The sequence below is a fragment of the Pteropus vampyrus genome, unplaced genomic scaffold (genome assembly GCF_000151845.1).
Source record: "Pteropus vampyrus isolate Shadow unplaced genomic scaffold, Pvam_2.0 Scaffold86, whole genome shotgun sequence".
NCBI classification, from domain to species: domain Eukaryota; kingdom Metazoa; phylum Chordata; class Mammalia; order Chiroptera; family Pteropodidae; genus Pteropus; species Pteropus vampyrus.
The window spans coordinates 2,972,650-2,987,718 of NW_011888867.1; the positions used below are offsets into that span (position 1 = coordinate 2,972,650).

Here is a 15,069-nt window from a genome sequence, read left to right on the forward strand (position 1 = left end):
CAGCCTCCTCTTCCTCCCTCGGACCCCTCCTCCTCCCTGCTGGGTGTTTTCACATGGGAATATTATCCTAAGCCAGAAATGAGGGCATCTGACCAGGAGAGGTGGATCAGAGGAATGACGCTGATACGAAGAATGAGAACGACACGTGCCCTCGCGCTGGACTTTACAAAACTGCTGACATCCAACCATTTTTAACCTCAAGTAAAAAGAGCAACCCCATACAAACGTAATACAGATGTTCCAACTTGTTTCATTCTTCGGGGACCCTTAACAATAAAAATGCCCAAAGTGGAGTCAATCGTTAGCAAGCACAGAGGAAGCGGAGACCTCACGTACGAAACTTTAATTCGCTCTTGAGGTGCTGCTTATAGCACATCTGCCCACGTCTCCTCTAAACGGTAGAAGAGCAATACTGAACTCGCAAATGTTCGGTTAATGCCACACAGAAACCAGTGAGAAAACGTCGTCTGCGAGGACCCGACACTGCGCACCAGGTGTCCTGGCTGGGCCCTTCCTACGTGCACCTTCGTTTTTTGCCCTTAACTCCTCCCAATGACATACAAAATGCAGTCCTTTCACGAGATTTTACAAAGTTTTTATTGGTTACAATGATATAAAACGGTATCATTAGAATTCCCCCTAGTTATTAAGTGCTTGCTAGCAACGGCATAAAAAAAACTTTTGTGTATCTGACAAGCTCAAATGATTTATTTCATGCTGAAAGGGGAGAAATAGCAAATAGCACTCTTAACTTGTCTATCTACAATTAACCTCTTTCTCTCTTAAAAGGCTACATTGGTTAAAATCAACAGGACAACCCCTTTTGTATGTCAAATTGTAAATTTTAATGTTTTTCATTAGAATAGTCTTTTATCATCACTCTCCAACAGAAACAATAAAATAACTAACAGCAAACTTCAATACAAGAACACTCTCCAGATTAACAACTCAAACAAAAATGTAAAATGTGAATCACATAATACAATTGAAGCGTCCAAAACAATTTAAATAATTTTAAATATTTTATTTTTAAACTGCTACAAATGCTTTATACAATATTTCAACATAAAAGTCCCCAGAACAGAAATGTAACAAAATGGGAATGATAGTGAAAGGGTTAAAGTGGCACAAATTCACCAAACAAGTATTAAACTACAAATTTTAAGAGGTAGATTACTTTTAAAGTTGAGAACAACAAAAAAAAAAAACATGAATAAAACCTAGCCATTTTCCACCAACTCAGTCATTAATTAGGGGGAACGCATATAATGCATGGAGAAACGATACACTCAGGAAGAGGCCAATCTGTAGTTTTTAAATCTCTATTAGAGACCGAAGTGTAAAACCTGGTACGTAAATTCAGTTATACTCACATGTAGACATACATCTATACAGGCCTGTGATGCATCCTGGGCATTGATATATTGCTACATAGTCTCTGATAATATAATAGTTATAAATTAGTGCCAGATAATTTTTTGAGAGGATGTCCACTCGGATATATAAACACGACACTGGAAGAGGCATAAAAAAGGAGTCCACATCCAATCTGGTTTCCTCTCCATTATGCTGGCAATCTGCTTGTGATAAAAAAGCAGGCTGAGAGAGAAGCTAAATGCCTCTCTGTCTATAATTCATTTAAAAGAAAGGCATCAAGAGCTGGTGTGTGACCAAAACATCTTAAAACGAGTGCATTAGAATCTGTCATTCCCTGAAATCTACAAACGACTACTGACAAGACAGAGAACTTGCTTGGCAAGGTTACGTTCAAATCATTCCTTCCTCTGCTACGTGCCAAAAACCAGGGCCACACTCAGATCTGAGTTCTCAGTCCCGTGGCGACGAGCCAGTTCATCTAGCCCGTCCTACGGCGCCCTCTTGCATTTCAATCACCCAGGAGCCCAGCACACGTGTCGGGCACCGGCGAAGCGGCGGCTGCCTTACTCTAACCAGAGCGACAAGAGGCTGCCGGCAGTCAGCTGTGTTAGGGTTTGAGTCAGCTTCGACTGGTCTTGCAAGCTTGGTAGATTTCGTGTCCTTTGTCGTAGTGCTTATCCTAAGTGGAGCATGCATTACCTTTATTTAGGCAATTAAGGTTTGTTTTGTTTGGGGGGCTTTTCTACAGGAAGTTCCTAGAAAATAAGAAAACTGAAGATAAATGACAACGTAACATAACCTTGTATGAATTGACCACGTTAAAGAAAAGGTGAGCAGACCACATGACAAATGTTATTAAGACAGCAACAAAATGACTCTGAAGATACACAGGAACACGGGTGTCTCATTCAAAAGCCACACGCCTGGAAGGCCCCGGCCCTGTCTGGAGTGGTGTGGTAGAGATGGACAGTGAGAAACTGACATCTGTCATTTTATTTTTTTAATCAATTCATGGTGAGTGGGAAAACCTGGTCTAGAATTTCATTTTGCTTTTCCACCTTTAGGTGTTTTTGACTGGCTGCAAGGGGAACACGGTATTAAGAGTTGCTCTAAAAGGAACGTTAGAGAATGTAAAAACATCTTGGGATTTACAAAACCAAAGATGGGCAAGAGAGGGTGGGGACGTCTCTCTTTCCCTGTCTTTTCATCTTACAGCCTACTGAAATGAGGCCTCAGCGACAACAGATCTGAAGGCACTCGGACGGGGGACACGGCAGCAAGGTCTGTAGCCGGAGACGGAAGTCGCGTGGTAGGCCTGGCATCCTTCGCTGCTTTGTCCTGAGAAAAGGACTTGGAGTACACGTCTTTCTGACACTGTGATCGGCACAATGGCTTGTGCTCCAACTGGCAAATTCCACTGAGCCCTCTGTGTTCAATGGAAAACTCTGAAACGCTTAACTTCACTCACACGGCTGACTGCAAGCATATACCTGAAACAGAACCCCAAACTAGCCTCCCATGTCAAGTGCCTGAGTGCTGGGGACGAGCTCGTAATCACAGGTTGTTACAACGAAGGACAGAGGAAAAAGGTATACAGCCAGACCTGTGCCAAGTCCTTGAATACACGATGGAGAAAGTAAAGCAAAGTCACTGAACACAGAGAGAAAGTGAGTGTTTCTACACGTGAGTCATGAAATCATCCCTGAATAAAAGGGCAAGGAGAAATATATTGAAAGGGGAGAAGACGGTGGTTAAAACAACTCCTTACCACTGTAACGCGACAGCGTGTACCGGGGATGAGGCCCGATCTCTGGGCACCCTCGTGTCCCCAGGCCTGAGCTCAGGAACCCTGATTTCACACCTAACGCACTGCGAGGCAGGTGCCAAGACCACCCCAACTCCCTGAGGAAATGCCCACTCTCGTGTCCAGATAATCCAGGTATGATGTCCCGTTAAACATTTATTTTTGATTCCCCAAAAAACTTCACAAATTTATTACGGTCACTTATAAACGGCCCCGTGTTAAGACACACATCCTTCTGAGGTGTGCACAGCACAGTCCAGTGACACGCAGAGGGGCAGCCACTGCGGATGCCTGCGCCACCACCTCCCAGGCAGAACAGTACTGTTTTCTTATCTGATTCTTCTGTGTTAGCTTTCAGGCCAAATTTCATTCCAGCAACGGAACCCTCAGTTAACTATCAAACAAAGCAAAAGAATTAAGATGAACTGGAGCAAAAAACGAGACACAATTTTATTAGGCGCTTTGGACCTTTGAGATCTAACGGGTTCTTGAAAAAGCACCACATGAGGGAGAGGCTTCCTGAGTGAACTTCATAAATTTATAGGTACTCAGAGAACTTTTCTTTATAGTATCTTAATTTTCCACATAAACTTTAACCTTAAACTGTATAAATGGGATACACTAGGAAATGAAGGATTCTTTCAAATACTGGAGACTAAAGGAGATACACACAATACATTCTACAGTACCGACGACCTGGGGAATGTTTTCCAGTACAGTCTGTGAAAATGACGGCATATTCTGATTCTTTAACTTTGAAAAGGACTGTTCCAGGACATCCCATTGTTGTGGAACTTCAGAACACAGGCAGAGTGACAAACAGGTACGCAGGTAAACTGCCACAAGCAGGTTTATTTTCCCCAGGGCTGACCCCGAGGTGCTGTGCACGCATATGCCGTGCCCACAGACCAGATGCTGGATGAGATCTATAGTAACTGAGGGTTTAGTACATTTCTGAAGTAGCTTTTTCAAAATGTGACCCTTCATTCCAACAGTAAATCATTCCCATCAGCCTTGCCTAACGAGTCTTCTCTCCGTCCTTCTTTAGCCATGACTTAAGGCACCCAGTATTGCAGTGGTAACAGCACTTTTTGGGTCCTCACGACCACCCCCCACCCCCATTCCCAGTTAATGCTAATCCTGTTTGCCTGAAACACCAAAGAATTTTCAGACAATAATGGTTATCATAGCCAAGAAAGCCCAGAGTCAGGCAGCTCACTAACTGATGATGAGATTTCACAAGACTGACCTGTAGGCACTGTTTGGGAAACAGCAGGCATTCCAAGAATGTACATCAACTCAGGTTAAGCAACTAAGAAAGTTTAAGAAGTCAATGTAACAAATGTCACTACTGCCCCACGTTTTTATGCGTCACAGAGAACAGTTCTTAACACAGGGAGAACAGAATAAAACCGCAGAATCGCCTCAAATCTAAGATGAGTTCTTATATCATGACTGGGGAAACAAAAGCTCTGACAAGCCAGGCAGATGTTTTGACATGTGCCTGAAGGGTCTGGCCTCGCTGCGGTCCTAAGCTCTCGCCTAGCTTCTTCTCTTTTGAGATCTGGCCTGTTTTTCACCCGAAGCCTGGAGATAGGAGGGAGTGGGGGACGTAAGGCATTCTGAACTGAACATGGTGTGTTTTGTTTTAACCAATGACGTGGGTTTTTAAAATGAAAACAATAGAAAAAGACATGAGCAACAGAAGCATTCTCAATTATTATAACTACGCGAGTCGCAAAAACATTAAACAAGATTGCAAGGTGGCTTTAATGAACTCAGTGATTCATTTTAACAGAAGAAATGCTCTATGATCCAGAGGTAATACAAGTAACACTGAGATATTACTCAAGATATGAAGGACGTTTAAGGGAATTTCATCTTTCCGTAACAGGGTACTTTTGAGAGCTTTTCATGGTTTCAGATTCAATTCACAACTGGCCCTAAGAGAAACGGCACACTTTGTCAGGCCTAAGTGAGACAAAGAACTACGTAAGCATCCATCTCTGCAGCAGCCAGAGCAGTGACCCATCTTCGCACGCGTACAACTTAAGCAACAGCCATTTCCTTTAAATGCTTGTGTCAGAATTATACAAGAAAATAAAAAAAAGCCATTGGGCAAATATATTGCTTTCTTCCAACCATCTTCCCTTCCCCGCCCCCCTTCTCGTGAGCTCCGGATTCCTCTGGCCCTGGGAGACACGGCTTACCTGACGTCCTTCAGCTCCTGCTTGCCACTGCTGTCCTCCCTCCTGTTCTCACTCGGGTCAGCAGCAGCTGCCAGTTGGAGGCTTCGGGTGATCGGCCCCCCACTCCGCTCTCTAGATTTTACACTGAACCGGTCTGTTCTTTTCTTACTGGCCAGAGCGGACTTGCTTTGTAAGACAGCTTTGCTTTTCTGTACCCTCACGTGCAGGCTCCGGTTCGTCTTGCTCGAGAGCTGAGCAGAATGATTCTTGGCCACAGCTTTGGGTTTTTTCCCCTCGACCTGAGTTATTCTGGCCATCCTTATCGGGCTCGAGTTCCTTAAAGAGGAGCCTGGCTTTTTGGACTTAACGGAAGCTGCAAACTTGACATTCTGCTTGGACCTGAAGGATGAGGAGGGCAGTGGGACCTGCGTGGGGCCCGAGCTGCGAGCTCTGGTCTTGCCCAGAGGAGCCTGCATGCTTTGCATTTTAATCTCTGCATCCGCGGTCCGTCTGCGGTGGCTGCTGTTTCTGTCGCTACCTGCAGGTGATGAGTGTCCACCTTTCTTGGATGAGTGGGAAACTTTTTTTTTGGAAGGAGAAAGCGGTTTTTTGGGACAGCTGAAAGCGGCGTGTTTATTCAGGCTTCCAATATACGTGAACTCTCTACTGCAGTACGGGCAGATGTGCGAGGGCTCTGAAGCGTTTTTTAAGCCGGCCTTCTGCTTTGCAGACCTGTTTTTCTGAAGGATTGCTCTCTGGACAAGCTGATTTTTTTTCTTCAATGCATTTAATTTGAGCTTATTCGGTGACATTTTGCTGAGCTCAACGCTGAAGTTCAGTCTTTTGGGCTGACCCATTCGTCTGAAGGCATTTTTCCCAGAGTTATCTAAAACCACCACGCCATTTTTGGGTTGCACAGTTTGTTTCAACGGTACTGGATTTTTCTTAGGAGTATATCTCTTCTTGTCACTAGCAGAAGCGCATGCCAGGATGTGTTTGTGTAACTCAGGCATGTTGTCGACACCTTTTCCACACTTTGTGCAGCGAATGGCAGTGGTAAAAGTCTGTGGAATATTGTGTGTTGTGAAATTTGTGGCCGTCGCTCCGATACCCATGGGGTTTCGGTGATGGTACTGAAATGGAGGTGGCTTAAAGCTTGGATAATGTTGATTGAGACCTAGTCGAACATCTGGATCTTTCGTCTTTATTCCAGAAGCCATTATCTTTATGGTTGTGTAAAGCTCTTCAGAGGAATCATTTAACTCCTCTTCCTCTTTTGACGTTTCTAACGGATCTTCTGGCAAACTCTGCATGTGCTCCGCGCGGGCCTTGCTGGGGTCTGTGAAGTTCTGCGGCCTCAGGGTGCCGCTTTCAAACTCGTGGTGTGTGCACACCTTATCTGGGTGGAGATCTCGCTGGTGTTGCTGCAAATTGCACAAAAAAGCAAACTCTTTTTTACAAACTGAACACACAAAGATATTCCCAACTCCGTGAAGCAAAAAGCGGTGTTCTGACAAATCAGTTTTAGCTTTAAAAAGCTGCACGCAAAATTCACATTTGAAGGGCCATTCTTCAGCATGAATAGATAAATGTTTGGTTAGATCTTTAATGGAAAGAAAAGGTGATTCACAGACATTGCAGACAAAGTTTTTGTTGAATGTTTCCTGAACGACATCCTGTTCAACGGCGGACTGGGACTCTTCCTTGGGTTTCAGATCTTCTTTCTCTAACTCCTCCTGTTTGAAAGATATCATGGGGAGAGAAGCTTCCAGGTTATCCCCAGAGGAAACGACGGACGATACTGCCGAGAGAGGAGGTGGCGAAGGGGAAGAGGAGGAAGACGACGAAGAGAACGAAGACGAAGACGAGGAGGAGGCGGACGATGAAGACAGCGTGGGAGGGCCCGGTGAGGCAGCAGACACAAGAGGCTCCACGGGAGGAATGGGAGATGGCGAGGGAGACACTGTGGGGGAAAGAACTGGAAGTGGGGACTGGGCAGCAGCATTCGAGAGTGGGGAGGGACACGGACGGGGAGACGCCCCGGAAGAGGAGGGTGGAAGATGAATGGTAGGCAGGAGTGGAGGGGGCGGAGTGGCGACAGTTAACACAGGGGGACAGGGCGGAGGGGACGACGGGTGTGTTGGGATCAAGAGTGGAGGCAGCTGCCGCGAAGAAAGGGAGGGCGTCTGGAGGGCAGGAGAGGAAGGAGAAGCATCAGGTGGGGACTCCACAGCAGGGGCAGGGAAACCAGAGTCCGGACCAAGGGCAGCGTCTGGCTGGGGATGGAGGGCTTTACAAGGACTCGGGCTCCTGGCCCCGGCCGCAGCCTGCTCTCCGGGCGCGTCGAGGCCGTTGTATTCGTTGAGGAGAACCTTCTGCAGCATGCAGGTGGTCGGCTTCTTTTTCTTCACGGCACCGTAGGCTGGCTGCGCCAAGTTCCCGTCTTTGAATTCCTTGCCTTCGGAGTCACTGCCGGACTTTTTATGCACGCTGAGGTCTAACACGGATTCCCACTGGGCCGGAGCCTTGCCTGTACCCTCAGCCTTCTGTTTGACACCGCTAGACAAATCCAGTGGCTGCTGGTTGCACACATTGCTAAAAGTGGAACTGGCGACCCAATCTTTAGACACCTTGTATTCATCAAAGCATGGCGGGCTCGCTGTTTCTCTCTCATCCCTCCCAGACAAACTCCACGCAGGAGAGTTGCTGTGACTTTCTAATTTGGGCTTTTTGGAACTTAGGACTGCCTCGGTCCACACAGCTTTACCGTCACTTTGCTTTCCAAAGTCTCGAAGGGCAGGACTGTGCTGTGGAGAGCTGGGAGGGGAGCTGGTCCGCCGCTTGAATCTGCTGGAGGTCACGGGCAGCATGGACGCGGGCGCGGACACGCACACAGGCCCCAACTTGGGGATCTCAGTTGTCAGAATCCCCGCAGGAGGAGTCAGTTTGTCCTGCGTCTGAAGGAGCTGTTTGAGCTTCGGTGACAGATACACACTTTTCTCTTTGTGGAAGGACACCGCCTCCGTGGCTGCTATGCTGAGAGGCAGGCTTAGGGAACACGAGGGCGCCGCGGGGTCAGACTCCGCCTCGGCTTTGATTTTGGGTAACACGGGAGGACTAGTAGTTCTCCGTTTTTTGGACTCACTGTTTGTGCTGCTGGAAGGTTCTTTAGCAAGATCATCTGTGATGGGGACCTGTGTGGTCTTTATATTTTGAGTAATTTCCACTGTAACGGGAGTTAGCAGACAATTTATACCATACAAGTCTGCCGAACTGGATTCCATCTCAATCACGTCACAGTTACTAGTGCTGCTGCTGGTCTGAATTTTACCATCGATATAGTAATTTAAGTTTTCAGAGATATTGCTAGAAATATCCATGATGTACACGTCATCTGCCTCGCCTTCCTCCTCTGGTTCTGTGCTTGGGACGTAGACGCTCTGGGCCGGACGGCTCTGCTCCGCGGGAGGCTGTGGCCCCTCCAGTCCCCCCTTCCGTCGGACCCCCTTGGGAATCAGATGACGTTCGTGAACTCTACGCTGATGCCGCCTCATGTTCGTGTGGGTTCCAAAAACCTTTTTACAGTATTTGCACGGATGAAGCTCTTTAACCTCTCCATTCTCTTCCACAACAGAAGAACTTACTGTTTCTTGGGAAGCCTTCTCTGAATTCAGGACCAGACAGTCTTGCCCAAGAAAGGGAGGATTCAAGTCATCTTTTGGAGCAACGCTGTCTGCAGGGCCTCTGCCGTCAGCTGGGTCTTCTGATGGCTGCAGTGCCAGGCTGGGTTTTCGCTTTAACCCCGCCTCGTGGCGACGCTCGTGCCGCCTCCTGTTTATCTGTGTGCCAAAGGCCTTCCCACAGTACTTACATTTGAAAGCGTGGTTGACTGTGGATATGTGGATATGCATGTGACGCTCAAGCCCCTGCTTGGTTGTAAACTTCCTTTCACAATGCTGACATGGAAACATAAATGTTTCAAATACATCGCCATTGGCCTCTTCTTTAGTTTTGAGGATTTTGATAACAGGTATTACCTCTGGAGAGTCTTCAAGAGTTTCTTTTGCAGTATTTTTTGGTTCTTCTAACAAGTCATCTAGCTTCTCATCACACCGCATTTCTGGCTCTGTCACAGAACCTTCATTGGGCAGGTCGGTTTCTTCTTCACCCTCTTCTTCCAACTCCTCCTCCTCCTCATCTTCCTCTTCCTCCTCCTCCTCCTCCTCCAAGTCATTGGCCTCACACTTGGCTGCTTCTAGCTTCTCGTCTGGTTCTGTCTGTGGCTCGCAGGCAGGGGGAGGGATTACTAGCTCTGGAAGAACACCCGGAATGACCACCTCCTGAAGAGCGGCTGTCTGCTCAGCTGCCGAAGCTGAAGCCTTCTCGTCCTCTTCTTTGGAACCTAGAAAGCACAGGCAAGCAGAAGCATGGAGGTGAGGGCAAACACTAGCCACTTTATGAGCGATTCTTATTTTTCAAGTTATTTCTCTTATCCCCTAAAATGTGTAAAGGAGACAATGATTAATAACAGCTCCATACTCTCATTTATAAAGCTGAATTGGAGTTGAATCTATTTCTTCCATTCGTTCATTCACAAGTATTTACAGAGTGCCTGCTGTGTACCAGGCAGCACGCTGGGCAGTGAGGAGACGTGTGAACAGACCACATGGAGCTCCAATCCTTTTCTGTGTTTAGTCACACGTATATAAACGCATTTTTAACTAAAAAATACAATTACTACAGAAATTGTTGTGCTTAATATTGTGTTGGAGCGGCCGATACAGAATTTCTGGAGCCTAGTTGTCAACTCTGATTTTTCATGATTCTCTCCCTCCTTCCTGATTAAAACTATATATTTAGAAGGTAGAACACTTTCCAGAATCACGTGATCAAAATTTGTTCAAGTAAAAGAAATTTCGGAGATTATCGCTTCCAAGCCTGATCGAACTACTGAGAGCTCAGGAGTACCTCAAGGAGGAATAGGAATCTGAAGTCACTTCTGAGTCCTGAGGCCCAGAAGAAACCCAGCCTAGGTCCACCTGAGGCATACAGTGGACAGGGAAGGTCTCGCCAGCAGGGTGACAACTGAGCAGAGACCTAAAGAAAGTGAGTCACACAAATATCTGGGGGAGGGAAGCCCTCCAGACAGAGGAAACAGCAGATATATAAGCTCTGAGTCAAGAACTTGCTAGATGTGTTCAAGGAATGGCAAAGAAGTTGGAAAGGCTATGGGTGGGGGAGGGACTGGAGGGAGGGTGGACAGGAGATGAGATCAAAGAGGTAAGCAGAGGCCAGATCACACAGGAATTTGTAGGCTGTTGGCCTTTACTCTGAGTGGAACAAGGAGCCACCAGAAAGTTCTAACAGAGAAATACGACATACCTGACTTTTACATTCAAGGGAATGGCTCTAGCTGCTACAAAGACGACAGAACACTCTAGGGAGACAAGGGTGGAGGCAGGGAAACAAAGAGCTGCATCTCCCAGGAAAAGGGCTGGCGGGAGCCTAGCTGCATGGGGGGTGGGGGGGGGTGCAAAGTGGTCAGACTCTGGATACATTCTGAAGATGAGCTGACAAGATGTTCTTGCTGACTGGCTGGGGTGCGAGAGAGGTGCCAAGGAGGACCCCACAGCAGCTGCAATGACCCCATCTACTGAATGGCAGAAGGCTGAGGGAAGAGCAAGTTTGGTCTGTTTTTGCGCGTGGAGGAAAAGCAAGACTTTATTTTGGATGTGCTAAAGTCTGAGGTACCCAACAGCTATCCAAGTAAAGATGTTAAGTAGTTAGTTACATACAACTCGAGTTCAACAAAGAGGCTGAGCCCAGAAATATACGGGTCCTCAGACCAGAAATGGTATTTGGAGCATGGAACTGGACGAGGTCACCTAGAGAGAGAATGCAGACAAAAGAGAGGCTGGAAGACTGTCCCCCAGGTGACTCTAGTACTTAAGAGGCTGGAGGAATGGCAGTGAGCTATCTGGAGAGCAAAGAGTGCTGGCTCTCTGGCTAAGTAGAGAAAGTTTCAAGGAGGGAGCGATCAGCTGTGTCCAGAACTGCTGATGGGCTGAGTAAGATGAGGACTAAGAACTGAACATTCCATTTACCGAGGTGGAGCCATGGTGATCGTGACAACAGTTTCAGTGGAGCAGTGGGGACAAATGCCTAAAGGAGTTCCTAAGAGAATGCAGTTGCAAAGAAAAGCAGAGAAATGGAGTCGTGGCTGGAAGAGAACATAGGGATAGCAGGAGACACTAAGACAGGAGTTGGTAGAGCACATTTAACGCTGACAGGAAAAGGTCACAATGCCACTTTCTCTACAGTACCACCTTAGTCTCTGTGGAATTAGTTCCCTTTTAGTGTACACCCTTCGAGAGTTAAAAAAGGCTCTGTAGGGGAGGCGGAGCAACTGTGACTTCTCCTGGTTCTGTTAACTGGCTCTTCCCCCATTTACCGGATAAATATTTACTATATACCACTACTAGACAAACAAGACTGTCAAGATCCTTATCCTTATAGGATGTCACTCTAGTAAGAGCTGCATACAAGCAAGCAGGCAACGCTACTATCATAAATGATGACGCTTGTGAAGTACATGCTACAGATGCACACACAGGAACATCTGATGTGGCTTAGTTAATTGCGGAAGGCTCCTTAGAGGACAGAGCAGGCTAAACCTGAAGATCAAGGACAGATAAGGAAAATTAACAGGGGGACTCAAAACATGTAGCACACTGTGAATTAGTGTGGACTTACCTGGGGGTAACGGGGACCCATAAGGTAGTTTAAAGCAGGAGAGTCCATTTGGGAAATGTGGCTGTGATGTGGGTTAGGGATTGGGAAGAGGACATCACCAGAGGCAGAGAACCAATACTGATGCAGTGGTATCAGGAGAGAGAGGACGGCTGCCTACACTAAGAGGTGGAAATGGAAAGAAGCAGTAGAGGCAGACGAAGTGGCCAGACTATCAAGACAGAAGAGGCCTGTTACAGTTCTGGATACAGCGGAGAGGGAGGGGCTAACACGTCCCAAGCTCTACAAATGCAAGGCATTAATATGTACAAACTCGATTATTCAGTCCTAGCCATCTTGCTGTTTCCTAGGAATATTAGTCTCACTTTTACCCATTTGCTGCTACATTTACTAGCAATGAGGTTTCTGCCTTTAAATAGAAACCAGCTTTCTCTCTCCCAGACAAATTTCATAAATTCCGTAAGTTTTCCACAAACTGGGAAACCAGTCATTTGATGATGGTAATATATTTCAAATCACCCACTAACTCCTTGTTCAAATACATTTTCAACAAAGACCCAGCATGTTGCTAAAAAAAAGGTGAAATGAGACGAGAGAAAATGAAAATAACATATCTAAGGCTCAGAAACTTCTTTAGAGTGTTCATTTTTAGCCAAAATCCGTGGCTTCTATTAATGGAAAAAAAAAATTTTTTTTCCTTCCCTGTGACTGATAAACAATTCCAGATTAAAAACTGTCCAAAGAAACAGGACCTAAGACATGCATAGCTCTACTGGCCGGCAAGGCCCACGCTGGGCATGGGCACGCTTGACCAGGGCTTGTGTTTTAAACCTAAAGGACGGTCTGGGGAACACAAGGGAGGATGTGGACTGTCTGCTCGGGATCCAGAACACTCAGGAGAAGCCAACACCGCACTGCACTACAATCAGCTAATCCACAAACAGGTAAACACTAAGCATCTTTTCTCCGGAGACCTGATGCTGTATCAGGAAAAAATAACTTGAATTTTTGAAGGTTAGAGGTGTTGTTGGATTTCTTTTTTAATTTTGTAATGAAAGATCGTGAGGTTCTCGAGCATTTTTGTTGCTGTTGTTCCAACAAATGTCTTAGCAAATCTGCTACTGGCAGGCAGAACTTAGTTTCATAAGGCTCTGGGAAGTAAACTTGTCTGTTCTTACAATGCCACAGGAAATTATAAGCCTTTACAAATGTCATCACCACAAACAGTGCTAATAAAACGGCTTAAAAGGCATCCAAAATATTTTGTTGGTTTTTTCTCTCTACAAATGTTTCTTCAAAGAGTCACAAGCCAACATTTTGAAATTCGCCTGTTTGGGTCACTATGAACAACTCTTGAGCAAGTTCCGGTCTCTGCATAAACTGGCCACGTAGCAAATTAAGACACAGCTCCCTCCTTGCTAACAGCAACAGTCTCAAAATGGAGGCTCAACTGCAATGAGCACTGAGCAATCTGCCTTTCCGGTTAACTTTAAATCCGCTCCTCTCTGAATTCCCATGTCATAGAGGGCCTAGAATATTGATCCTCAGAAGGTACCATAAAGAAAAAGTTTTGTGGGGAGAAACACAAAGAGATAAAATAGGAATTTAAAGCCTAACAAAAAAACAGAAACACTTTTCATTCTGTGTATTTTTCATTCCGATATATAAAATCAACAGTGTTTGATATTCTAAGCAATTTTTTAACCGAAGTGCAAAACATACCTGAAGTGTATAAATCGTAAGTAAAGAGCAAGATAAAATGTTTACAAGGTAAAATACACCGACGTGCCCACCCCACAGATCAGTGGTAGGCTAGTGCTACACCCCAGAAGCCAACTCAGGCCCTGCCAGTCTGACTTCTGTCAACATAGATTTGTTTTGATGGTTTTGAACTTTATAAATTATTTATAAATGCACATATAGAACGTTTCATTTTATTTTACCCAGGGAATACTTTCATTTTTAACAAGGAAGGTCTTTAATAATTCTTTGAAGGGGAGGTTGGATGTGGAAGGCTCAGTTCATCTCAGTAAACGTAGGCGACCTTTTGGCCGTTTAACCCTTTGGAGTTCTTGGAGGATTCTCAGAAGGGCACTCCAAGGACATAAAAAGTTAAAGTAACTGGCGATACATACCCGAATCCTACAAGCCCAATACCCAAGCTTACCTTCCGCAGAATCTCTCATATTTGCAGAAGTGGAATCTGGCTCACTTGTCTTCAGCTGTATGTCTTCAGTTTTGTTTCCTTTGTTTTTATTTTCCTGGGGTTTTTTCTTCCCTGAAACACAGTATGTATGTACGTACGTATGTATGTATGTATTTAGTCATTCATTCACTCACTTACTCACTCACTATTATCCTGAATTCTTGAAGGAGACAACTACTGATCCAACCACAGCAAACTGTCTATTTCTAGGCAACTATCACTTTAGATTCCTAAAGAAAGGAATAGATGATTAATATGAGTACTTTTAAATCATGTCAGAGAAAAAAAAGAAATCCATAAATCCTGTATTTCTATGGGTATTAGTTCCCTCATAGCTATAAGTTATTAAACTAATAGATAATATATTCTAGAAAAGTTAACAATGTTGACGTCAAAGGAAAATTAGATAACAGCACTGAGTTTCAACACCACACATAACAGAGACTGGCAAACGTCTGGTTATTTATAAGAAGCACATTAGCGAAAAACAATATGGTATAACTCGAAGCCCTTTTAGTTAAGATATAAATCCATAATTATCAAAGTAAAATAGCAGAAGCAGAGATTCCACTGAATTCAAGGGGTACACACGCACAATGGCTCAAATATCAAATGCAGGTAATTATGAATAATTCACTGTCAGCCGGCACAGCACTCTGAGGGTCCTAAGGGACTCGACTCGAGGTCCAGAGACTTCAATATCTCATTAACAATCGGAGGATGGAATTCAGGAAACACTAGCC

At 45.3% G+C, this 15,069-nt stretch overlaps 1 protein-coding gene across 7 annotated transcripts in view; it reads right to left on the bottom strand.

Annotated features, from left to right (window-relative positions):
* Positions 1-15,069, bottom strand: part of PRDM2 (PR/SET domain 2) — a 100,656-nt gene that overhangs the window by 28,007 nt on the left and 57,580 nt on the right. For 3 of the 7 annotated variants that reach the window (XM_023532608.1, XM_023532610.1, XM_023532611.1), the window contains 2 exons: positions 14,288-14,398; positions 5,392-9,772 (listed from right to left, as the gene is read on the bottom strand). The exons of 1 other annotated variant lie outside the window; for it this stretch is intronic. In XM_023532608.1, coding sequence (XP_023388376.1) covers positions 5,392-9,772; positions 14,288-14,398 — 4,492 coding nt within the window. Of the gene's footprint in view, positions 1-573; positions 3,576-5,391; positions 9,773-14,287; positions 14,399-15,069 lie in introns of those variants that run through there. 3 more of the 7 variants (XM_011363514.2, XM_011363515.2, XM_023532609.1) reach the window with 2 other exon arrangements.